The sequence below is a fragment of the Mercurialis annua genome, linkage group LG3 (assembly GCF_937616625.2).
Source record: "Mercurialis annua linkage group LG3, ddMerAnnu1.2, whole genome shotgun sequence".
NCBI classification, from domain to species: Eukaryota; Viridiplantae; Streptophyta; class Magnoliopsida; order Malpighiales; family Euphorbiaceae; genus Mercurialis; species Mercurialis annua.
This window is the reverse complement of record NC_065572.1, coordinates 54,852,748-54,877,851: the sequence shown is the minus strand read 5'-3', so window position 1 is coordinate 54,877,851 and position 25,104 is coordinate 54,852,748. Positions and strand designations below refer to the sequence as shown.

General features: G+C 31.3%; 2 protein-coding genes across 3 annotated transcripts; one reads left to right on the top strand and one right to left on the bottom strand.

The window, feature by feature from the left end:
* The first annotated feature begins 15,466 nt into the window (after positions 1 to 15,466).
* On the top strand, positions 15,467 to 22,225 carry LOC126671878 (DNA replication licensing factor MCM6-like). Of its 2 annotated transcripts, none has more exons than XM_056105277.1 (15): positions 15,467 to 15,688; positions 15,768 to 15,926; positions 16,012 to 16,137; positions 16,239 to 16,401; positions 16,500 to 16,693; positions 16,828 to 17,023; positions 17,114 to 17,191; positions 17,288 to 17,517; positions 17,618 to 17,732; positions 18,319 to 18,393; positions 18,469 to 18,609; positions 18,710 to 18,913; positions 18,995 to 19,156; positions 19,393 to 19,491; positions 19,923 to 22,051. In XM_056105277.1, the coding sequence occupies exons 1-15, from the start codon at positions 15,612 to 15,614 to the stop codon at positions 20,289 to 20,291; spliced, it is 2,388 nt and encodes a 795-aa protein (XP_055961252.1). In that variant the 5' UTR covers positions 15,467 to 15,611; the 3' UTR covers positions 20,292 to 22,051. The 2 variants fall into 2 exon arrangements, 1 of the variants encoding a protein (XP_055961252.1); XR_008790470.1 differs by lacking the exon at positions 19,923 to 22,051 and adding an exon at positions 22,080 to 22,225 and having other exon boundaries at positions 15,471 to 15,688; positions 19,393 to 19,755.
* LOC126671879 (uncharacterized) lies at positions 18,011 to 24,312 on the bottom strand. The gene is made up of 4 exons (XM_056105278.1): positions 24,165 to 24,312; positions 23,096 to 23,300; positions 22,000 to 22,490; positions 18,011 to 21,882 (listed from the first exon to the last, which is right to left on the bottom strand). The coding sequence occupies exons 2-4, from the start codon at positions 23,238 to 23,240 to the stop codon at positions 21,754 to 21,756; spliced, it is 765 nt and encodes a 254-aa protein (XP_055961253.1). The 5' UTR covers positions 23,241 to 23,300; positions 24,165 to 24,312; the 3' UTR covers positions 18,011 to 21,753.
* Between the last annotated feature and the right edge of the window lie 792 nt (positions 24,313 to 25,104).

The following is a 25,104-nucleotide window of genomic DNA, read 5'->3' as shown; positions in this document are numbered from 1 at the left end:
TTGATTCTTTATAAATATTTTGTGCTGATGGTATGCTACACTATCTTTTAGACCTGTATTACCATATAGACAATTATAGTAATAATATCCACTCTCACCAATTTATTAAAACATCTATCCATCTGTCCAAAAAACACAGGTGAGTTAGTAAGACGTTCTCTTAATTTAAATCAGGTCGCTGATGTATATAATTAAGCCTACAATTTGCCTCGCATAAAAAACCTATCCGGTTCAAAAAAAAAAAAAAAATCGGATGTGAAAGGTTAAGTGCCATATTTTAGTTGGGATCCATCGGAAAAACATCACATACCCCATGTCAAAAAAATTATATCTAACTTATAAATCATAATTTAAATCTTTCAATGAAAAATATTTATAAATACGCGATAAAAATGAATGGAATTCTTGTAATTTGAAGATGAACATTACAAATTTTGCTAATCCTTCTTTGATTTAATTTTACTCTAAAATTCATTTTATTTGCAAAAAGAAAAAATCCATTTCATAAATCATATACAATAAACATGACGAATTCTATAAAAAAATTAAAAAATCAAATACTAGAATTATATTTAATAAAATGGTTGCAACAACTTACCATGTTAAGAGAGTTGAAGAGTGTAGAGAGCATAGATAGAGTAGTATTAATGAGTATTAGGTAGATGGTTAATTAATGAGAAAAGAATAAGAATGCATTTAATTTTGTATAGATTTCTTGAATATGAATAGTGACAAATGGCGTTGGTAGGATGTGGTAGGGAGGCAGAGAATGAGCATTGAAACGCCTAATTTTGACTGACCCATTGGTTTGGTTTGTGGTTACTTACTCCTAAGCAGATGTGAGTTTGTTTCTGAAGCAATTTTGCCATGTTGATCGCAGCATGCTAACAATGTGGCAATTTGCCAAATCCAACTTCTCTAACTTTTCGGTTTCTTTATTGACTCGTTTCGTTACAAGTGTTCCTTCTTTTCAGTCATCTTTATCTTCTTCTTGCTTTATTTTGATTTTTATTTAACTCATCTTAACACGTGCTCTCTTATTCATTAATTATGTAAGAAACCCACTCATATTCTATCATGCATATTATATTACTCTCTTGCAAAAACTTTATAAATCAAACTCTGACATTAATCTATTTTAATTGGTTATTTAATTTTTTATTAGTATTATGAGGGTTAGCATCAACCAAATATATTATGTTTTTCATCTTAAAACAAAATTTTCTCATTTAATATTTCTTTTACCATAATGATTTAAATAAAAAAAATTAAGCAAATTAATAAATAAAAATTATAAATATATTTGTAAATTAAAAATAAAATAAAAAAGGAAGATATGTGTGAATATTAAATTTGTTTTAATTTTAATTTTAATTATTTATTGGTTTTATTGCTCGTTGATTTTTTTAGGCCAAATAATAAAAAAACTAAACCTTTTATGAAAGTTCTACAAAAAATTTAAATATTTCAATTTTATCCAATTTGTCATGAAACACATGATTTTCGTTTTAATAATGTCCAAATAAAAATGGCACGTGATTTTACTTATGTGGAACTGACGTGACATGCCGCACATATGCCACTATGGCAAATTTTAGGTACAAATTGCAAATAAATTTTTTAAATTTTTTTAAAAGAATATTACACCCTTAGAGGTTTGGCACTTTTTGCACTTTTTAAGAACTAATTTGCGCTTTTTACCTAATGTTTGCCATAGTGATATATGTGTGTTATGTCATGTCAGCGCCACTTAGGTGCAACATAAAAAAAAATATGCCAATTTAGAGTATGAAATATTTAATCATGAGTAGGCCAAGCTCTTTTATTCTGGTTCATGCTTTCTCTTGGCTATATAGTTCAGATATAATTGAAACGAAATCATGCGTTTCATGACAAATTGGATAAAATTGAAAGGTTAAATTTTTGTGAAATTTTCTTCAAATGTTTGGCTTTTTTTTGTCATTTGGCCCTTTTTTTTATTGCTCGTTGGTTGCTTTTTGATTGCTCGTTGGCTGCTCGTTAGTTGATTGTTGGTTACTAATTATTTATTCTTCATATATAGAAATTTATCATCTAAACTTAGACATATATTTTTATTTGATTTCAATTTTAATTATTCATTGGTTATTTTTTTATTCGTTGATTTTTTTTATTGCTCGTTAGTTGCTATTTTGTTTGCTTTTTGGTTGCTCGTTGGTTGATTTTTGTTTGCTCGTTAGTTGATTATTAGTTATTCATTATTTATTCTTCCCATATAGGAATTTATCGTCTAAATATAGACATATGTCTTATGTATTTGATTTCTTTTATCCTTTTTTTAAATGACGTCCATCTTATTTAAATTTTTGGGATGCAGGAGAAGTTCAACCAGTTAAATACCAATTAATAAATATATACAAATAGTTTACATAGTTTAATTTGTAATAATTTTGTGCATGCAATTTTTATAAACCAAACACTTTCTTTTTATTACAAAAATGAGAAGCATAAGCCTGAAACTAATCCATAATAATCCTTCTACAGTAGGCTACTCCATGTTCATCATGCATCAACCATTGCGAAAGATTTCTTCGAGTGTTATCATGAAAAATAACTCCAGCTATATGATCATTACTCAGAGATGCGAGGTTACTCCATGCGAGGTTACTCCATGTTCGCAGATGCTATCCTTCTACAGTAGGCTACTCCATGTTCGCTGTAAAGTTAGCTTCTCTGTCAACGTGAGTGGTTAAAACTTCATTGCTCATTAAAGCTCGGATAGCATCTGCGATATTAGCATGAAAGCCGTGAAAATTGTTACTATTCAGCTTATCAACAATTGTTCTGTTATCAACTTCCACTACTAGAGATCAAAATAAAGATCAAAATAAAGGAGATTGGAAAAGAATTATTAACAAACAAAAGTGCATATAAAGAGAAAATGAATATAATAAATAACAATATTAATTGACAAATATAATAAGTAAGAATTATAAATATTTGTAATAAATATAAAAAAATTATTAACAAACAAAAGTGCATATAAAGAGAAAATGAATATAATAAATAACAATATTAATTGACAAATATAATAAGTAAGAATTATAAATATTTGTAATAAATATAAAAAAATTATTAACAAACAAAAGTGCATATAAAGAGAAAATGAATATAATAAATAACAATATTAATTGACAAATATAATAAGTAAGAATTATAAATATTTGTAATAAATATAAAAATAGCACAGAAAAGAAAAACAAAACAAAAACATTGGTTTGATATAATTTAACATGAATAAGACAAAATATAAAGTAGTGAGACAAAATAAATTTAAGTGGATGTGTGTATGATACAATAAGAAATAACATTTCACAATTAATAAACAAACAAAAAAGTGGAGCTGTATTGTATGTTCAGAAAAAAAGCGTAATATTGAAAAACAAAAAGTTAAATGGCGCACGCTTGCATACATAGGTTTCAAGAGAGTAAGTTTGCAAAAAATAAATAAAACAGGGTAAGGAGTGTTATTTCCTCAAAAAAAAAATATAATTGTGAGAGTTAATTAGACAAAAAAAAGGCAATTATCCATAATAATTTGATAATTACGTTACTAAGTTTGCTTTTAGATAATTACGTTTTGTTCTTTCTTTTTATGATTTTCAACTTTTCATTATTTCACAATTATAAGATTTCATCTCTTAATTTTCTTTTCCACTACAAAAATCTCCCTTTCTCTTCTCCGCCTATTTTTTCATCATACTGATTGTATAAGAGTTTGTTCATCGGCGCAGAAATCTAGGAGCAGCGGTGGCGTGGATCATCGAGGAGTGACGCGGCATGGATCATCATCGCCATTGACCAAAATCAGTTGCTGCTTTCTTCTATTTTCCAATCAGTCGTTGTTCTGCAATGGAGGTAAAGTTGGCACATTGTCGCTATAGAGGCGGAGACGGCGCTGTGTTATTGAACGGAGTGAGTTCGACGGAGGAAAGGAGGCGGAAGAGGAATAGCTTCTGGTGTGATGGTGGTGACTTTGTTTACTGTTGCAGCTGTTAGTGAGCAACAAATTCAAATAGTTTGGTGAAGAAGAAAGTTTTTGATTTGTAATTGTTATGATTACGTTTTCTGTTGGTTAACTAATGGTTAACCAATAACATCATCTCCTTCTCCAGTCTTTTTTTAGGTCTCTGTTTAAAGTAGTAGTCGCTCTCCGTCCTGTTTTTTCTTCCGCTCCATTCCACCGTTCTGTCGTGTTACGCCGTAGAAGTTGTCGTCGTTCGTAAAGAGATTGTCTCAGTTTTCAAAACATTACAGACGCTTTTTCCACAGCAGAATTATTAAAAATGGTGAAGGAGATTAGGGTTCATGGGTGGATCCGAAGTTTGATTTCAGTCTTAACCTTTTTTGGATCATTTTATTCAATTTATGTGGGGGAATTGGATTATTTGATTTGTGCAAATTCTTCAAGCCGTCGAAACGCCGCTGATCTTCCCGCCACCTTCATCCACCATCAACAGCAGCACTGCACTGTTTGGTGTTTGAAGAAATGCTTATGAGAATTGTAATGTTTTTGGGTGTTGGGTAACCAATGGTTAACATTAGATAAATTATTGGGTAACTTGTAATAATTATTATTTTAAATATATTATTAATAAAAACGTTAGTTAACTGTTGTTGAATTTTATTTTGTTGCTATTTAACCAATGGTGTACTAAAGGTACAACAATGACCTTGTTTTTAGTGCAATGTTGGTTAACAAATGGTTAACTAATGGTTAATCAATAAGTTTAAATTTTAAAAAGACAATTTAGATTTTATTTGACGGTTGCTCTTGGCGGTGATGAAGGCGGAGGGGTTTTTAATAGAATTTTCAACTAGTTTAATAGAAATGGAGGTTTGAATTTGTAATAGTTTTGTTTGTTGGTTAACCAACGGTGTTAGTATACCGCTGCGTAACCAAAATCATATTTCTAAGATTAAAAAAAATATTTTTGAGAATAACAAAAGTCATTTTTGAAAAAACAAATTACAGATTGTATTTTTCAAAAAAGAACTTTGAGGTAGTATTCTTGAGAATATTTTATCTTTATTTGGTATTTATCTAAAAAAACCCTAATTGTGAAGGTACCAATGGCAGGATTGTAAGCAGCAAGGATGTGTAGCGGTCAGTTCGGTCATCAAATCGACTCAAAATACAAAATAGGCCAATTGTAAATATTTAGTCACATAACAGAATTGATGGAAGTAACTGTAAATTGAAATTTAATAAACCGAAATACCAATAAGAGGATTGTCAGTAGTAGAAATGTGTAGCGGTAAACTGAATCATCAAATCGACTCAAAATTCAAAATTGATCAATTGTAAACAAAAATGGCCACCTAACCAAATTGATAGAAATAACTTTAAAATCGAATTTTAGTGAATTGAAATACCTTGGGAGTAGTAGAAATGTGTAGCGGTTAGTTTGATCATCAAATCGACTCAAAATTCAAAATCAATCAATTATAAAAATATATGGTCACCTAACTAAATTGACCGAAGCAACTCCGAATTTTACCGAAGCAAAATACCAATAATAAAATTCCTATTATGTCTATCATCTTGTTTTTATGGTTAGATTGTTGTTCTGCTGTTATTTTGTGTCATGTTCTGCAAATTCTTAGTATCTTTTACCATCGGATACAGGAGATCAATCTGTCTTATGAGGAAAAAAGTTTCTGGATGAAAATTTGGTCCTCTGAAAATAAAAGTTTTTGGATGAAAATTTGGTCCTCTACAAATAAAAATTTCTAAATACAAATATGGCTCTATGTAAATGTTTTTGATAATAATCTAGTCCCTACGTAATAAACTTTCTGGATAAAAATCTATGTGTAGAACTTTATAGATAAAAGTCACGTCTTTAGTGAGTAAAAATGTTTTTTGAGTAAGGGGATCGAATTATATCCTGTAGGGATATTTCCTTGCAAAATCTGGACATTACGACCTCTATCAAGCGCAAAATTAAGAATCCAGCTGGTTTGCTCTTTAGAAGGCCAAAACTATAAATACCTTGAAAAGTTCATTTCCTTATTAATTTAAAAATTCATATATTGAAAAATCCATTGAAAGGGCTGATATGTTAATCATTATGTGATTTTCATGTTGTTAGCACTTCATGCACGTGAACAGTAACATGAAAATGGCCAATAGGTTGGTTTTTGTAGTCATTTGTTTTTAAATTGTAAAAAGTGAAGAGGTTTGTAGCTTCTAAGATAAAGGAACTTCATATTACGGATATTAATGGCTTCTAATCCATTAATATAATTTCTATATTCATTCTTCTTTATTTTCTCATTAATTAATGGAGAAGTTTTTGGTTTAATGACTTTTTTAGTCATTTTTACATACAATGCAACAAAAATAAAGAAGTTTGGCACTTCTAGACCAAAGGAAGAATTTCCTAATATGAAGATTAATGGCTTCTAAACTATTAATAATATTTCCATATTCAGCCTTCTTTACTTTATCCATCAACTTGTGAAGAATTGTTTAGTTTAATGGCTCTTTTTCTATCCATTTTTGTTTAATTAACAAAATTGAAGATATTTAGTTCTTTTGGATCAAAAAGAATTTACTTATATGAAGTTTAATAGCTTTGAGCCATTGAAACATTGGCCATACTGTTAGTAGTATGTCCCATAGGGCCATTTGATTATTTATATTTGTAAAACTAATCATAATGGTAAAGATATATATGTTTTATTTGAATTAAGTGTCTCATCAACTAAGTGTTCATTTATTACGTATTGTCCTTATCACCTTGTGATAGAATCTATTCTTAAGGTATTAAGAATATGAGTGACAGATTCTGCTAAACAAGTGATCTAAATAACTGTTCATGGTCGATGGGGTCCTACGAATAAGGGCATTGCATTATGCCGGAAAAGAGTTACGAATTATAGGAAGTAGTGAGTCTCACACTACTTGATGGGGATCAGAATAAATATGCAGACATTCAAGGTGTTAAGTGAGTCGAACAAGTGACGCTAGATGATTTATACATGGTATCTCATCAAAGTCAATTTAATGTCATCTAGTTCATAATTGTACATATGTCCTTTGACTTGTGGTGACACTGTCTTGTATATAGGTGATTGGAGTTTGATACTCCTTATCCCTAGATCTTTCATGAGCTAGGATCGCGGGATGTGTTGCCTCTAGTTAGTTGTATATGGAGATAGGGGTTTAACCAAGAGATGATTTATCACTGTGGATGAACGGAGATAAGATTCTACGCTATCTCGAATTGTTCTTGATGGATGATAAAACCTGTGTAGGTGTATATGACTTACTAAGAAAGTTGTTTATAGTGGAAGTCATATTTATCAAGAATAAGAACTGAGAGATGATGTCATATGATCAAGACAAATAGTGTTTGACTTAATCTTGACACTAATCGAGATCAGAATCTTAGATGAAGGGAATTTAGAGTGTACGGTAATTATGAATATTTGTTCATAAAGAATGCATCGAAACATTCATCTCTATTACGAGAATTAATAATTAATGGGATTAAATTATTTAATATAAGAAATATGTTGCCTCTAGTTAGTCAAACACATCAGGGTGTGCAACCGATTGATTTTACGAAAAATAGATTTCATATATATACTAGCATATCTCGGAAATAAATCTAAGATGAAACACAAGTACAAATTAGGAACTAATTTATATGAGTTATAAATTAGTAGGAACATAATTATATTTTAACCAAGTTTTATGATTAGAAGGTTTAAGTAATAAATTACTATAATTAATGATACTTAAATCTCTAATCATAAATAAGATAATGATGTCATGATGATGATATAATGTGATTATATCATGAGATGAGGTCATGAGCTTATGTTATATATGATGACATTGTTGGCGCCGCGGGACGCGAGGGTCCGGATCGTATTATAATTCGAAATAAAAATTCCTACAATTCAAATCCTAAAATTGATCATATCAATAACAAATGGATCGTCGTATTATTTAGTAATTAAAGCACGCATATAGGAATCGTAAGAAGAATACCTATATAATCACATTATATCGTCAACATATTTTTTCCTCATTAACAGATAAAATAAACAGAACCTAAGAATGCAAAATACAGCAACAAACAATTACATAACAGAAATAAATCAACAAATAAAAACATCAGCAAACAAACATGATAAATCAACAAATAAATGTAAATTACAAAAAAAGAAAATCTAACTAGATTAAACACCTAACAACAAAGAAGATTATAGAGATAAGCTTAATACTATAAAAACAACAAATTCAAAAACAACATAATAATCATTTTTTTTTTCACGAAGCTAAAAACTTTCATTGATAATAATGAAAATTATAAAGATGAACGATTCATCAACACATTGAGTGAACTATTGTAAAAGAGATGATGAGAGCTGTAAAAATACAGTCATCGATTAGGGCTTTACTAACCACCAAGCGGGTCACCCAAATAAAATTAGACTTGATTTTATTAACATGCTCGCACAGTTTACGGAACATTCTAGTAGAGCCTAATCTCTTAATGTTTCATGCTAAATGATCATTGATCTCGGTGGTCCTGCATCGCAGAAGCCACCGTTGAAGTAACAACCACGGAAACACCTTCCTCATTAATCCACTCCAAGGCTCAAAACACTATTGGTTCATAGTTAGAGGAATTACCTTCATTTCCAGTAGAGCTTCGCAAAGCCAGCACCTCCATTTCGCCAGAAAAGCCATTAACATAAATCGTCTCTTTAATCGCAATAGATTTGCTTGTTTTCTTTATTTTACGAATAGGACTAAAATGCAAATTGTGCTTTTTGTGCCCTTTCAGTTTAGATTTGGCCTTAGGCCTAGTGCTTGTCAGTCCATCACTTCTCTAATTTAAATTTGGAATTAAAAATCTTGAAAGCTCCAAAATCTTTAGACCTTTCACTTTTGTTTCCTTATTAATATCAATCTCCACCAAATCTCTACTAGCCAAATTTTCTTCAATATTCAAATCGTTTGTTTTAGATACCATTTGATTTTTTTTCATCTTTGGTAACAAACTTGATTTCCCCTTATCACCTCCTGATGGTTCGCCAACTTCCGTATTTGTCGGCGTGTTATTTTCCTAAACACCGGTCACCAGAGTTTCGTCCATATTTTGCGAAACGTCTTCTTTCACACCTCTCCCACCATTGTCGGATTTATTTTTTCGCCCATCAGGGAGCTTTCAAATAGGGCCAATTCTAATAACATCAGAGTATTTATAATCTGATATGTTAGAGACAATATGATTAGCACATTCGAGAATGGGATGCCCAATAATTCCGCATTTAAAGCATAATTCCGGCAACTTCTCATACCTTAACAGAGCAGTAACAATAGTTCCTGTAGATTCAATCTTAATCTTCAAACCTCGTTTGAGGGGTTTAGAGATATCTACCTTGACTATAACCCTGATATACTTTCCTAGGCAATCTCCTGATGCTCCCGGATCGACATCCTCTACAACACCGATTTGATTACCCAAAGACTTTCCTGCCTCCTTACTTAGCGCTCCCGGATCGACATCCTCTACAACACCGATTTGATTACCCAAAGACTTTCCTGCCTCCTTACTTAGACACATAATGGGCAGATTGTGTATTTGTATCCAAAAAGGTACAAAGTTGAAGCTTATATTTGAATAGTCTCCGATCCCCACAGGGATCTCAAAAACTATATTATGATCTTTGAAATTCCATGGTCCCCCTGCCATAACCCTTCGCTTGTCCTCTTCAGAACCGAAGTGAAAAATAAAGATGTTCTTTCCCAGAGATTCCACTATCAATGGATACTTTGTTTTCCATAAGTAGTTTACAATTGATATTAAACCATCTCTGTACACCAGTTTGGTTGATAAAACTTTGGCAATTAGAGTTGGCAATTTTTTGCTCTCTAACTGAACGGGCCTTGTCACCCAAATCACACACAGCGAGATTGTCATCATCCGACAAAGATAATAATTGACATAGCAATGGTAAATTCATAGAGAATGAGAAAACTTTTCAGATTATACTAATAACTTACTATTCTACAGAACTAACCAAGTGGAAGTGAAGCCAGCGCCTCCATTTTTTATTTTTTTCCAACTCTTACATGTTCATAATAATCATATATAGACAAATAAAAATAAAGTAGTAAGATCTAATAATTTAAAACTGAAACTAATGAACTTAAAAAAAAAGAATAGTGACTGAAATTATAAACAAATAAAACTTAAATATGGAATCTAAATCATGATCTAAATAAAAAAATAACAGTGAATAACATCATACATAATAATTTGAAAACAAATTAAGAACAAAACCTAAATAAAATTACAATTAGATAAATTACAAAATCTAAAAAATAAATTAACCTAAATAAACAAACAACAATTAAAATTGATATAAGAATTATGTAGAGAATCAAATTTCAGATAATAAAATCCAAATGCATGTACCGATAATTAAGAAAAATGATGATAATTTTTTTTAAAAAAACTTACAGATTGATAAACTGCACATCTCAGTATAAATAGGGAGCAATCATGGAGATGAATCTGAAAGAAAACGAGAAAGAAAAAATGGAAAAACTGCAAGAACGTGGAGCAAAGTCGTGAGGAAGAAGAGAGAAGAAACCGCCAAATACAGAAAAAAGAAAAAAACGGTAAAAAGAAAAAGAATTCAAAAAATTGGTTACAAGTCTTAATAAATCAGGTGGGTAAAGTAAAGATATAGACCGAATGGTGTAAAAGTAAATCGAACTCCAAAAATCATATGAGGAAATTACACTATTTACCAAAAAAATGAAAATAATTACAAAACTACATATTGACTTTTTTCATTTACAAAAATCCTAGTTGATTTAAAAATAATTACAAAAATACCAAAAAAATTAAAAATAATTACAAACATACGGTGTATACTGTTGATATAATGTCAGTATACTAATAAACTAACATTATCAACATTATACCAACAATATGCATACTAAGATTTTATTAATATTAAATAAAAATTTATTAAAACTATATCAAATCGTATACTAAAAATTAAATTAATAATATACCAAAATTATACCAACAGTATACACATCAAAATATACTGAAATTTTATTATTAGATAAAAATTACACCAATATTACACCACACCGTATACTAAAAATTAAACTAGCAATATACTAAAATTATACCAACAATATACAAATTCTCTAGTTGATTACCAACTATAGTGAAAAATACATATAAAAAAATATACATATTATCAACTAGAAAATATATAAAAATATTATTATCGATATACCGAAAATATACTGAAATTATACTAATAGTAAACCAAACCCTATTTTTAAATTCTCTTGTTTATAGTTTTAATATACCGAAATTTTACCATAATTATACTGATATTATACACATCGTACTTCTGTAAATAATTTTTATTTTTTGGTAGTTTTGTAATTAATTTTAAATCAGTCGATATTTTTATAAATAAAAAAATTTATAGGTATTTTTACAAATATTTTTAAAATTTTAGATACTTTTATCATCATCCCAAACCGTATTTGGCATAAAAAAGGGGTTCTTTTCATAAATACCTCACTTTTTGAAAATTTTGCAAAAGTACTTCTTTTTGGTAGTTTATTAGTAGATTATTGGTATAATCTACTAATAAACTACCAAAAAGGAGTATTTTTGCAAAATTTTCAAAAAATTAGGTATAGAGGGTAATTTTCCCTAAAAAAAGCTCTTGTAAAAATAGGGTATTCTCCTGTAAAAAGCCTAACTTTGTGATTAAAACGGGTTTTTTACACAAATATCTCAAAAGTGCTATGGTCTTATGTTTTTACCTCACAATTTTCATTTTGGCAATAATCTCTCAAAAAAATAAAAAACTTTCCACAAATCCCTCATAATCCAAATTAAACTAAAATATAACACAAATAGGACAGATTTGCCCCTTTCATCACAAAATTACACAGGAAATGTCTCCACCGCCACCTCTAAATCGCATTCACACTTTCCTCTTCCTTCTACTACGCTCACTTCACCGGCCACCTCGTACACCCCCACAACAACCGGACAAACACCATCACCGTCATCATCACTTTCTGAATGACGATCTGCCCACTATGCAGCATCTGACCCACGAGACGTCGTCGGCGGAGCATGCCGCTACGACGACTTAAACAATGCTGGTTACAGAATGGCTGGGCGAAGCATTGTTCTAAAGAGGATAGATCTGTGGGGCTTGTTTTGAATTGAGATGCTCTGATGATTTAAGTTGGTGTATTCTGGAGACTTCCTTAATTGTTTCTTTTGGATGTTAGCTATCTAAAATCTTGTTTGGAGGAGCAGCAGTTGTAACCTTCATCCTTTAATTATTTCTTAGGGTTTTTATTATTTAATAGGAATTATTGAAACAAATGATTAGGAGTGTGTAATTTCATAATTTCAAATGTGGGTCTGATGGAGTTTCTTATCAATTATGGATGTGAATTACTTTCATTAACTTATTCATACTGTTTATATTAGCAGTGTTATAGAATTGTTGATTTCTAGTCTTAGTCTTACACACTTCCATATCTGTTGAGTTTGTGTTTTCTTTTTTACTTGTTCCATTTTGTATTGATAGTTTTAAATTTATCAAATTTTCTCTGCATTAATTAGCTTCGACCTCTCCCTACACAATAATTCATTTTGAAGATACACTATTTAGCATACTATCTTTTTATTTACTTATTTATCCACTAGAACTTTATTGTGTAGCTATTGTGCTCTCCATTTCTATTTCTATTTGTGAAAGTTTTAATCCACACAATAGGGTTACAGAACTTACAGGTGCAAATCTAGGCCATTTTGATTTACTTTTACTAAAAGAACATTTATGACCTTTATTATTTTAGGTTTAATTTCAGTAGTTAGATAGTTAATTATTTGTTTATCAACATTTATTTTAGATTAGTTTATATTAAGTTGAATTAAGTTTACATTGAGTTGATATTAAGTCTATATTGAGTTGATATTAAGTTAATTTTAAAAAATTATAATAATTTATTAAAAAAAGTACTTTGGATTTACATTGAGTTGCCGTTAGGTTTATATTAAGTTGACATTAGTTTTACATTGAGTTCACATTCGGTTTACATTTAGTTCACATTGGGTTCACATTGGGTTCACATTGAGTTCACATTGGGTTCACATTGAGTTCACATTGGGTTCACATTGAATTTATACCAACCACTGTAAGAAACTTAGATAATTTATTTTCAATTTACTATTAGTTTAATTGTCTCTTTGGAAATTTATTTTTAAACTAAAAATAAATTAATTTGATTAGACTCAATTAAGTTTAAATGTATAATAATTTATCCAAAATCTATATTAAGTTGACATTGAGTTTGTGTTGAGTTTATATTAAATTTACATTAAGTTTACATTGAGTTCATATTAAGTTCACATCAAGTTCACATTAAGTTTACTTTGAATTTACACGGTTTATTTTAAATTTAAATTATATTTCACTTCAGCGAATTTAGATAATTTACATTCAGTTTACTATTAGTTCATTTGTCAATTTATGAGTTATTTTTTATATGTAAATTATTAATAAATTAATTTAATTAGACCAAGTTAATTTAAAATTTATGACAATTTACAAAAAAATACTTTATATTAGATTACTTTAAATTTACATCAAGTTGATATTAACTTTACATCGAGTTGACAATAGGTTTACATTAAATTTATTTTTGATAGTGTAAATTATATAAAAAAAATTAAATTCATTACCATAATTAATAATAAGTTAATTTTAAATTTATAATCATTTTACTGTAAAATTTATTTTTTAATTTAGCTTACTTTAAATTTATATTAAATTTACATTCAGTTTACTTGAAATTTTTTTAAATTTACTTTCAGTTCAATTTTCATTTTTTTCAAATGATTAAAAATGTACAGAATTTAATCATATAAAGATTATTTAAAAAATTGCATGCTAAAAGTATATATTATAATTAAATATATCGTAAAAATAAAATAAAATAAATAATTAATTAACAGTATCACCAACACTATCGTTTACACCAGCCCCTCATTTCCATTATTATCACCAGTAGCTTCGTTATCGTTTCATTATAACCAACACCACCGCCACCCAAGTTATCAGCAACACCACCGTTACCCAAATGATCACTAGCACCACCGTCTCCGAAATTATCACCAGCAACACCGTCACCGTCACTCTCATGATTATCACCAGTAACATCGTTACCGTTTCTCAAATATCACCAACATCGTTGTAACAATTCATTGAATAATCTTCTAAATTATAGAAAGGGCAATACTGTCATATTTAATTATAAGGCTAACATATTTTGAGTTATGAGGGAATTGTGAAATTTATTTTGTTTTATTGAGAGATTACTGCAAAAATAAAAAAGTTGAGATAAAAACAAGAGGAAATTACACCATTTACCAAAAAAAATGAAAATAATTATAAAACTACATGTTGACTTTTTTTATTTACAAAAGTATTAATAATATTTACAAAAGTAAAAAAAATATAAAAAAATATCATACATACGGTGTATACTGTGGCTATAATGTCAGTATACTAAAAACTAACATTATATCAACAGTATATCAATATTATACAAAAATTATACCAACATTATATATACTGAGATTTTATTAATATTAAATAAAAATTTACCAGAATTACATCAAACTGTTTACTAAAAATTAAATTAATAATATACCAAAATTATGCCAACAGTATACTAAGAGTGCACACATCAAAATATACTAAAATTTTATTATTACATCAACATTACACCACATCACATATTAAATATTAACCTAACAATATACTAAAATTATACCAACAATATACAAATTCTCTAGTTCATTACCAACTATTGTGAAAAATACATATAAAAAAATATACATGTTATCAGCTAGAAAAAATATATAAAAATTTATAATCGATATACCGAAAATATACTGAAATTATACCAATAATAAACCAAATATTATTTTTAAATTATCTGATTTATAGTTTTAATATTCCAAAATTATACCATAATTATACCGATATTATACAAATCGTACTTTTGTAATTAATTTTCATTTTTTGGTACTTTTGTAATTAATTTTAAATCAATCGTATTTTTGTAAATAAAAAAAATTTACAGATATTTTTGTAAATATTTTTAAAATTTCAGGTACTTTTGTCATCGTCCCTAAAAACAATAGACATGACCACTTTTGGGGGATTTGTGTAGATTACCCGTAAAAATAGGGTATTCTCCTGTAAACAACCCAACTTTGTGATTAAAACTGGACTTTATACTGGCCCATAAACAGCTTTAGCCCCAAAGTCAAATGACACTAGAAAAGATGGGCTACAAGTCCCAATTTGGCGGGAATCTCTCTCATTTTCCCGCCACAATAACCATGACAGCAGTCACTTAGTCACCACCACCCCAACCCACACAACCAAATTTGGCGCCAAAATCTCCACATTCAGCAGCTTCAATCTCATATTTAGAATTTCCATTTCTAAATCAAATCAAAATCTAGCCGGAAATGGAGGCGTTCGGCGGCTACTTCACCGACGTGAAAGCAGAGCGAGTGGAGAACATATTCCTCGAATTTCTCCAAAGGTATTTATTATTCCATTGATTTTGATTTTTTGCAACGAAAACTTAAATTTTAATTCTGATGTATTTGTGGATACAACAGCTTTAAATTTGATGTGAGGAATAGTATGGAAGAAGATTCGTATCAGGCACAAATTGAGACGATGAAAGAAAATGAATCAACTACTATGTTTATCGATTTTTCGCACGTTATGCGTTACAATGATATTCTCCAGAAAGCCATCTCCGATGAGTATTTGAGGTAATTAATTTAGTACAATAAGGACTGATGTTTTTGTTTTGTTTGTTTAAGAAACCCTAATTTTTGATTTTTATGAGTATTTTAGGTTTGAGCCGTATTTAAAGAATGCGTGCAAACGGTTCGTGATGGAGCTGAATCCTACTTTTATATCTGATGATAACCCTAATAAGGATATTAATGTTGCCTTCTATAACATCCCCTTCACTAAGAGGTAATAGCCCATGATTTTTCTTAAATTATAATACTGTTGTTTAATGTACATGCTAGAAGTTATTCGAATGGATTTTGATTTATGTGATTTATTTTTTGTAGGTTAAGAGAGCTTAATACAGCAGAAGTTGGTAAATTGGTGTCTGTGTCGGGAGTTGTGACACGGACTAGCGAGGTAAGGCCTGAGCTTTTACAAGGAACGTTCAGGTGCTTGGAATGTGGTGGTGTCATCAAGAATGTTGAGCAGCAATTCAAATATACTGAGGTTTGTTCGTCTGTTTCTGCTTTCGTAGTATGTGCTTGTGTTTGTGTTTCTCTTGTGCCTAATTTTATGTTTCAATGTCTGTGATTATGGCTTTGCAGCCTATCATTTGTGTGAATCCCACTTGCAGTAATAGAGGAAAGTGGGCATTGCTTAAACAAGAGAGTAAATTTGCTGATTGGCAGAGGGTCAGAATGCAGGAAACTTCCAAAGAGATTCCTGCAGGCTCCCTTCCTAGATCTCTGGATGTTATACTTCGTCATGATATTGTGGAACAGGCTAGAGCTGGTGACACGTAAGACAACTAATGGCATTTCCATCCACGACCTTTGAGTCAATTAGTTTCTTTGAAGTTATGATTTCCTCCCAATTTGATTACCACTATGTTTCACTCATTTCACTGCTTTGTTCTTTTTGGTGCATCTTCAGGGTCATTTTCACCGGTTCTGTGGTTGTAATACCAGATATAATGGCTTTAGCATCCCCGGGAGAGAGATCCGAGTGTCGTCGAGAAGCTCCCCAGAGAAAGAATGCCTCTGGTGGACAAGAAGGTGTGAGGGGTCTGAAAGCACTCGGAGTGAGAGACCTCTCCTATCGTCTTGCATTTATTGCCAACTCAGTGCAGGTTTCTCTTGTCTGCCCATTATTCGACATTACTGTCCTGATGATGTGTCTTCCGCACCTATTAGAAATTCACAATTGCTCTTTGTTGTAGATTTGTGATGGTAGAAGGGATAATGACATCAGAAATAGAAAGAAGGACGTTGATGAGGATGACACCCAGCAGTTCACAGTAAGTTTATTCATCTGTTACATATTTTCAGTAATGCTCTGTTTATACATCTGAAATGTCCGCTAAGCTATATCAGGTTGGATTCATTTTTGGCAGGATGAGGAGAGAGATGAAATCCAAAGAATGAGAAATACTCCTGATTTCTTTAACAAGCTGGTTGATAGCATATCTCCAGCTGTTTTTGGTCACCAAGACATCAAGCGAGCAATTCTTCTTATGCTCTTGGGTGGTGTCCACAAGTTCACTCATGAGGGCATCAACCTTAGAGGTGACATCAATGTTTGTATTGTTGGAGATCCCAGCTGTGCAAAGTCCCAGTTTCTCAAGTATGTGCCACATTCTTCATTCTTATTTTTCATCTTTAATATTTCACTCTTAGCTCAATCACAAGGAATTTTCTGTATGACTGGATATATAAATCTACAGGTACACTGCAGGTATAGTCCCTAGATCTGTCTATACATCTGGCAAGTCCTCATCTGCTGCTGGATTAACAGCAACAGTTGCGAAAGAACCAGAAACTGGGGAGTTTTGTATTGAGGTAGATTTCAATATATGCTGCACTTTAGATCGTCTTGAAAGATCAAACATTGTTTAGCGATATCAATTGTGCCATCTCTGTCAGAATATGGTGAATACCTATTATTACTAGCTTCTTAAGCAAAATCCCTGTAATCTATTGCCTTCTAAGTTCAGCGAATGAGTAAACCAGCATTTACGGATATGCAGAAATGTATACTAAAATCATTCTGAATAAGTTTAATAGGTGACGGGGGGGCCTAAGTAGCTTTTTTAGAATTTTGTTTGCAATACCTAGTATTCAATCAGAAGCCAAAGGCACTTTTTAATGTATTATTAAATTTTGATCCTTCTTATATGCTGTAAATAACACATCAAAGTTATTCTTGGGTGTGGTATCCTTGAGGAATATTTTGGAGTTGATAAAATGTACACCACCAGGACCAGAAAATGGATTAGCCGTCTAATGCATTTAATTTCCATTGTCAAATTTGATGTGCAAAAGATACTAAGTTAGATCTCTATATAAAGACCTTCTGCATCTAACCTCATTTATGTCATTCTGTGCTTTCAATGTCTCTACTGTCATTGACGTCAACTTTTTTTAGGCTGGTGCATTGATGCTGGCTGACAATGGCATTTGTTGCATTGATGAATTTGACAAGATGGACGTCAAAGACCAGGTAATGTTCTTGTATCACCGACTTACTTGGTGTGTACTGTTGTCATTTCTGATATTATGATTGATGGATGTGAAGGTGGCAATTCATGAAGCCATGGAACAGCAGACAATAAGCATCACTAAAGCAGGTATACAAGCAACACTAAATGCTCGAACATCAATCTTAGCTGCTGCTAACCCTGCAGGAGGACGATATGATAAAACTAAACCACTGAAGGTGAGAATTCTCTTGCACCTGGTTTCATCATGAACTTGGAATCCTTTTCTTTTGTTTCTTGCATTGTTTCCTTGAACTACCTCGTGTTGCATTTTTCCAGTACAACGTGGCTCTTCCTCCTGCAATTCTTTCAAGATTTGATCTAGTATATGTGATGATTGATGACCCAGACGATCAAGTTGATTACCACATTGCTCATCACATAGTAAGAGTTCATCAGAAGCATGAAGAAGCACTTGCTCCTGCATTCACAACTGCTCAAATAAAACGTTACATTGCATATGCAAAAACTTTGAAACCAAAGGTTTGCTGCTGCCTCTTGTATGTCTATTTCTAATTCTTTGGGCAGAATACCTTGCCCGGTTTAACTACGCTAACTATGCAGCTCGATTCTGAAGCAAGAAAACTATTGGTGGATTCTTATGTTGTTCTTCGGAAAGGTGATACAGCACCAGGTAGTAGAGTTGCTTATCGCATGACAGTTAGACAGCTGGAGGCATTAATCAGGCTCTCAGAAGCCATTGCCCGAAGTCATCTGGACAAAAAGGTGTTAATTTTGTTTCGAATCCACCACCTGATACACAAAAAAAGAAAAATAAAAAGAAAAATAAAAAGAAAAAAGAAAAGACGGTTAGCAAATCAGCCGAAAATTCCAGCGATGTGAAGGTATAAGTTGCTGTATATTCTTCTATTACATTGAGTTAAAACTGTCCGTGCTTTTCTTTTGTGCCGATTTTTAAACACTTCTACTAATAAAAAGAAAATCTATGTTCTGTATTGTAGAAAGAAATTATTTCGTCCAATGTTGGAGAAACCTCAGAAGCGAGCATTTCAACGACAAGAATCATTTCGTCCAATGTTGCGGATTATGAGAACCGTAAAGCAAGCAGTTCCAGCACTCTTGTGGTATAAGTTGCTGTATATTCTTCTATTACATTAAGTTAAAACTGTCCGTGCTTTTCTTTTGTGCCGATTTTTAAACACTTCTACTAATAAAAAGAAAATCTATGTTCTGTATTGCAAAAAGAAATTATTTCGTCCAAAGTTGGAGAAACCTCAGAAGCGAGCATTTCAACGACAAGAATCATTTCGTCCAATGTTGCGGATTATGAGAACTGTAAAGCAAGCAGTTCCAGCATTCTTGTGGTATAATTTGCTGTGTTTCCTTAATTTAAATTGAGTTTGGTGTATTTTTAGTGAACTTTACATGTTCGGTCGGACTTCAACTAATAAACAGAAAATATATATTTCTGCTGCTTGTTATGTGACCATTTAATTTACTTCTTTTGGGACTTATTTACCTTTATTCTCAGACAGTTCATGGTAGGATTGAATATTATTGTTCCTATAAGAAAGATGTTGGCTGCGGGGTTCATGCAGCAGAGCTTTCAATGCGATCATGGGTAGATGGAAAAGATGGAGTGAAAACCATTTCTTGCTCTTTTCTAGATTTTTCCAGTAAGGATACGGCACATTATAACTCGTTGGTAGCAAAATGTCTAGGCGATCATGCCGTGACAGTGCATTTAGTGCATGAGGGCTCGGTGATATTGGATGAGGTGGAGTGTGATTTGAGGGACTGGTATACAAGGGTCTGTAATTCTCTGACAGCTGAAGATGAAAGTTCATGGTTGACATTTATTGAGGACGATGTAAAAAAGATATTCAAGTTTATGCAATAACTATTTAATAATTTACATTATTGCTATGATAATTTGCTAACTTTTTAAATTTGCAGTGGAATCTTCAAGTCCTTAACCTTATTATATCATTTCAATGTCCATGGAAATTGGATTAATGGGATATCTATTGGTAAAGGTACTCTTAATGAGAAAGTATATAATATGAAGTTAGTAAGTGGTACGTATATCTTGATGAATTAATTTATTTTTTATTTGGAATAGTTAATAACTATTTATTTTTTGTTATATAAAGCAGAATGTTTGAGTTATTTAGATGATTTTGATGATTTGTTTAAGATCGTTCTTGCTGTCTTGAAAAGAAAGTATTCACTCGATTCACCATCCTGGTCGTCACACCCTTTAAATTGCTTTCTTTTCAAGACAGCAAGAACGATCTTAAACAAATCATCGAAATCATCTAAATAACTCCAACATTCTGCTTTATATAACAAAAAATAAATAGTTATTAACTATTCCAAATAAAAAATAAATTAATTCATCAAGATATACGTACCACTTACTAACTTCATACTATATACTTTCCCATTAAGAGTACCTTTACCAATAGATATCCCATTAATCCAATTTCCATGGACATTGGAATGATATAATAAGGTTAAGGACTTGAAGATTCCACTGCAAATTTAAAAAGTTAGCAAATTATCATAGCAATAATGTAAATTATTAAATAGTTATTGCATAAACCTGAATATCTTTTTTACATCGTCCTCAATAAATGTCAACCATGAACTTTCATCTTCAGCTGTCAGAGAATTACAGACCCTTGTATACCAGTCCCTCAAATCACACTTCACCTCATCCAATATCACCGAGCCCTCATGCACTAAATGCACTGTCACGGCATGATCGCCTAGACATTTTGCTACCAACGAGTTATAATGTGCCGTATCCTTACTGGAAAAATCTAGAAAAGAGCAAGAAATGGTTTTCACTCCATCTTTTCCATCTACCCATGATCGCATTAAAAGCTCTGCTGCATGAACCCCGCAGCCAACATCTTTCTTATAGGAACAATAATATTCAATCCTACCATGAACTGTCTGAGAATAAAGGTAAATAAGTCCCAAAAGAAGTAAATTAAATGGTCACATAACAAGCAGCAGAAATATATATTTTCTGTTTATTAGTTGAAGTCCGACCGAACATGTAAAGTTCACTAAAAATACACCAAACTCAATTTAAATTAAGGAAACACAGCAAATTATACCACAAGAATGCTGGAACTGCTTGCTTTACAGTTCTCATAATCCGCAACATTGGACGAAATGATTCTTGTCGTTGAAATGCTCGCTTCTGAGGTTTCTCCAACTTTGGACGAAATAATTTCTTTTTGCAATACAGAACATAGATTTTCTTTTTATTAGTAGAAGTGTTTAAAAATCGGCACAAAAGAAAAGCACGGACAGTTTTAACTTAATGTAATAGAAGAATATACAGCAACTTATACCACAAGAGTGCTGGAACTGCTTGCTTTACGGTTCTCATAATCCGCAACATTGGACGAAATGATTCTTGTCGTTGAAATGCTCGCTTCTGAGGTTTCTCCAACATTGGACGAAATAATTTCTTTCTGCAATACAGAACATAGATTTTCTTTTTATTAGTAGAAGTGTTTAAAAATCGGCACAAAAGAAAAGCACGGACAGTTTTAACTCAATGTAATAGAAGAATATACAGCAACTTATACCTTCACATCGCTGGAATTTTCGGCTGATTTGCTAACCGTCTTTTCTTTTTTCTTTTTATTTTTCTTTTTTTGTGTATCAGGTGGTGGATTCGACAGCTCCTCCTCCAGAGCCTTACTTTTTATTTCTGCCATTTCATGTACATCGTTGAGCCCTTCTAAATAATCATTAAGTCTGGAAGGGTAACTTTTACCGTCATATAGTGATATAGCTTGTCTTATCAGAGTATTGGCTTTTTCCCGCTCTACATTCATCTCAGCTAAAAGATCCCCATAGTTGCCCAAGAATTCACGAAAAGCTGTATATTTACGAAGTCGAGATTCCGGCATTGCTTTATAGTTGACAAATTGAGACTCATAAGAATCGCGTAAACCGGGGAGATCCTCGTAGCTCTTGTAAAATTCTGATCTACGTTCAAGAACCCTAGCCTTCACCTTTGTGCTCTTCGAAGATTTATAAATCTCCCATGCAGTTTCAATATCTTTATAAGCAACTGAATCAGAATTAAGTAAACACATTAAACATTTACTTTCTTGGGTTATTTCTTTAGTGCGCTGCACTTTTATCAAATTAGTAAAGTGCAGAAGGTAACTACTTAAGACAATTGGTCTACTCTTAAAGTTGAAATATTCAACTAGTCTTAGGGTCAAGAGGATCTAGTGTCTTTATCCATGTGGGATGCAGCAAATGAAGCCATTTTGCTAATCTCGACTAATTAGGACTAAGGGTTAGCTGAGCAAAGTATTTTCTGCATTTAGCATTTTGATGCAGTCTTGGAGCTCCTTTTTGACTTATTTATTATCGAAGAAGTGTGATTTAGTCTTTCCAATTGGCATATTTCACTTGTCTTTATTTGAATTTCTGGTATAAAAACATTTATTCCAGTTTTCGAATTGGCCATTTGTGAGCTCATGTATTGCTTTATGTTCTTAGAAGCAACATACAGTGCAATAGTACTTTAGGCTTCAAGCTGATTCAACTGAATTTATCAAATTCAGCTGTTGCTTTGTTACCATTTTAGTATTGGTCTAAAAGATATTTAATGCAATGTTTCACTCAAGAACTTGATGTTTTAAAAATTGAGTGAAATAGACTTACATTCTTTCTCACCCATCAGTTGAAACAACCCACATCGACGTAGAAACATCCAGGGCTTAGGAGACGTCTTTATTAGTTCATCGAGTTCTGCCAACTTGTACTTCCTCGACTCGTCCAACTTCTCCAAATCCTCGTCAGAGCTCATTTTGCTAGGGTTTTGAAATGAGGGAAAAGGCTGATTTAATTGTAGGCTCCCAGGCTGCCGCTGAATATTCAAAAATTAAAGAGGAATAAGAAAACCTTCAAGAACCTACTATCTCATCTATCATGAAATCCAAATCAAAATAAACGAAAATTTTCAGGAAGTTGCACAGATAATCGCAAGATTCTACTTCCATAGTCTTAAAAATGAAACAACATCAATTAATTAGATTTGAAATACGGTTCCACGATTTCCCCTATTCTAAATTACACCACATCTGGAGCATTCAATGCAACCTATACGAAAACCGGGACACTTGGACAGACACGGAAAAACGGCACTATTTTAATGTTTCTTATATTAAAAATGAAATTTCATGTCCGAAACGTCAAGTTTTGGAATCGGATGCGTTCAATTAATGAAGTGTTCAAGCTACCTAGGGTGCAACATTTCATATTTACCACTCTGCTATAGCTATATATATGTCACTGCCCAGTGATGAAGTTTCCAATTAAATTCCTACAAGTATTACAAAATCGTAAAGAACAAAACGGCACCCACCAATTAATTGGAACGAAAGGGGAATAAAACCCTAATAACCTGATTCTTTTCTTCACCCACAATTAGAGATTCAAGAATTTACCATTCCTTTTCAGCTAGTTTTTCAGTTAAAAATATAAATCCATCTCTCAACAACAATATCAAAAAAAACTAAAAATTAATTATATGACAATTAAAACTAATCAATGGATTTAATATGTCTATCAATTGAAGTAAACTAAAAGAAAATTCACTGAAAATACCACGTTCTTGAATGTTCATATACTCCGCCAATCAAGAAGCGGTAAATTTTCAGTGAATTTTCTTTTAGTTTACTTCAATTGATATAAATCCATTCGAAATAACAAGGTTCTTGAAAAGCAATACCTCATGTGAAACATAAAGTATAATCCAAACGACAGATAGAGACAATAGCTGACCAAACGATGACTTTGATTTTCTGAGAAATAGAAACAAAGCAACGGATGAATTGGAAGAGGAAAGACGTCGGTTGAGAGAGAGAAGAAAATTCAAAATGAAGTGGGAAAAAAGAGTAATAAAAATAGATAAAAATAATTGACTTAAATAACAATTTGCCCCTTCAATTTGTAAGTAATGGGCAATTAATACATATATTAATTTTATTAGCAAATGTGTACACGAATTTGGTGATTATGGAATTAGCCATTTTGGCCAATTAACTTACAAGTTAAGGAAAAAAATTGCCAATTTAAAAGATAATTAACTTACAAATTGAGGGGGAAAATTGCCAAAATAGAAAAATTGTCTATAATCATTAAGTTCGTGTATTGATTTGCCCGTAAAATTAATTAGCAATTGTTTACAAGTTAAGGGGCATATTGCCACTTAAGTCAAAAATAATTTATTACCAACTAGGTTTATTTCTGTTTGTAGATGAAGTACAAATATTTTAATGTATAAAAATTAAATACAAGAGTTTTAATGTATTTTTTTACTTTATTTTAAAGGCATAATTATTTTAAAAAAACCCATCTTTTAATATTTTTTTCGTTTATATCCTGATATAGAAAAAAGTTCATTTATACCCTTTTTTTAATTTTTCATTTTCATTTCTACCCTTAAACATTAGATTAAACTTTTTTTATTCAGAAAAAAGTATAAAATAGTCTTTTATTTTTTAATATAAATTCTAATTAAACTTTAATATTATTAATTGTACAGACATACCTTCTTCTCTACAAAATTAAACATATAATAATTATTTGATTTATATTAATTTTAATAATTTTTTAAATATAAAGGAGGAGCACAATCTGCTCCTCTTTCTGTGAAGAAGGAGCAGGCT

Excerpts from the sequence above, each read along its gene's own strand:
- LOC126671878 (XM_056105277.1), top strand. The coding sequence starts at position 15,612 with ATGGAGGCGTTCGGCGGCTACTTCACCGACGTGAAAGCAGAGCGAGTG. Across the intron at positions 16,402-16,499 it reads AGCAATTCAAATATACTGAG|CCTATCATTTGTGTGAATCC; the intron begins GTTTGTTCGTCT and ends ATGGCTTTGCAG. Across the intron at positions 16,694-16,827 it reads CAGGCTAGAGCTGGTGACAC|GGTCATTTTCACCGGTTCTG; the intron begins GTAAGACAACTA and ends GTGCATCTTCAG.
- LOC126671879 (XM_056105278.1), bottom strand. The coding sequence starts at position 23,240 with ATGAGCTCTGACGAGGATTTGGAGAAGTTGGACGAGTCGAGGAAGTAC. Across the intron at positions 22,491-23,095 it reads ACTGATGGGTGAGAAAGAAT|TTGCTTATAAAGATATTGAA; the intron begins GTAAGTCTATTT and ends ATTCTGATTCAG. Across the intron at positions 21,883-21,999 it reads AAAATTCCAGCGATGTGAAG|AAAGAAATTATTTCGTCCAA; the intron begins GTATAAGTTGCT and ends TCTGTATTGCAG.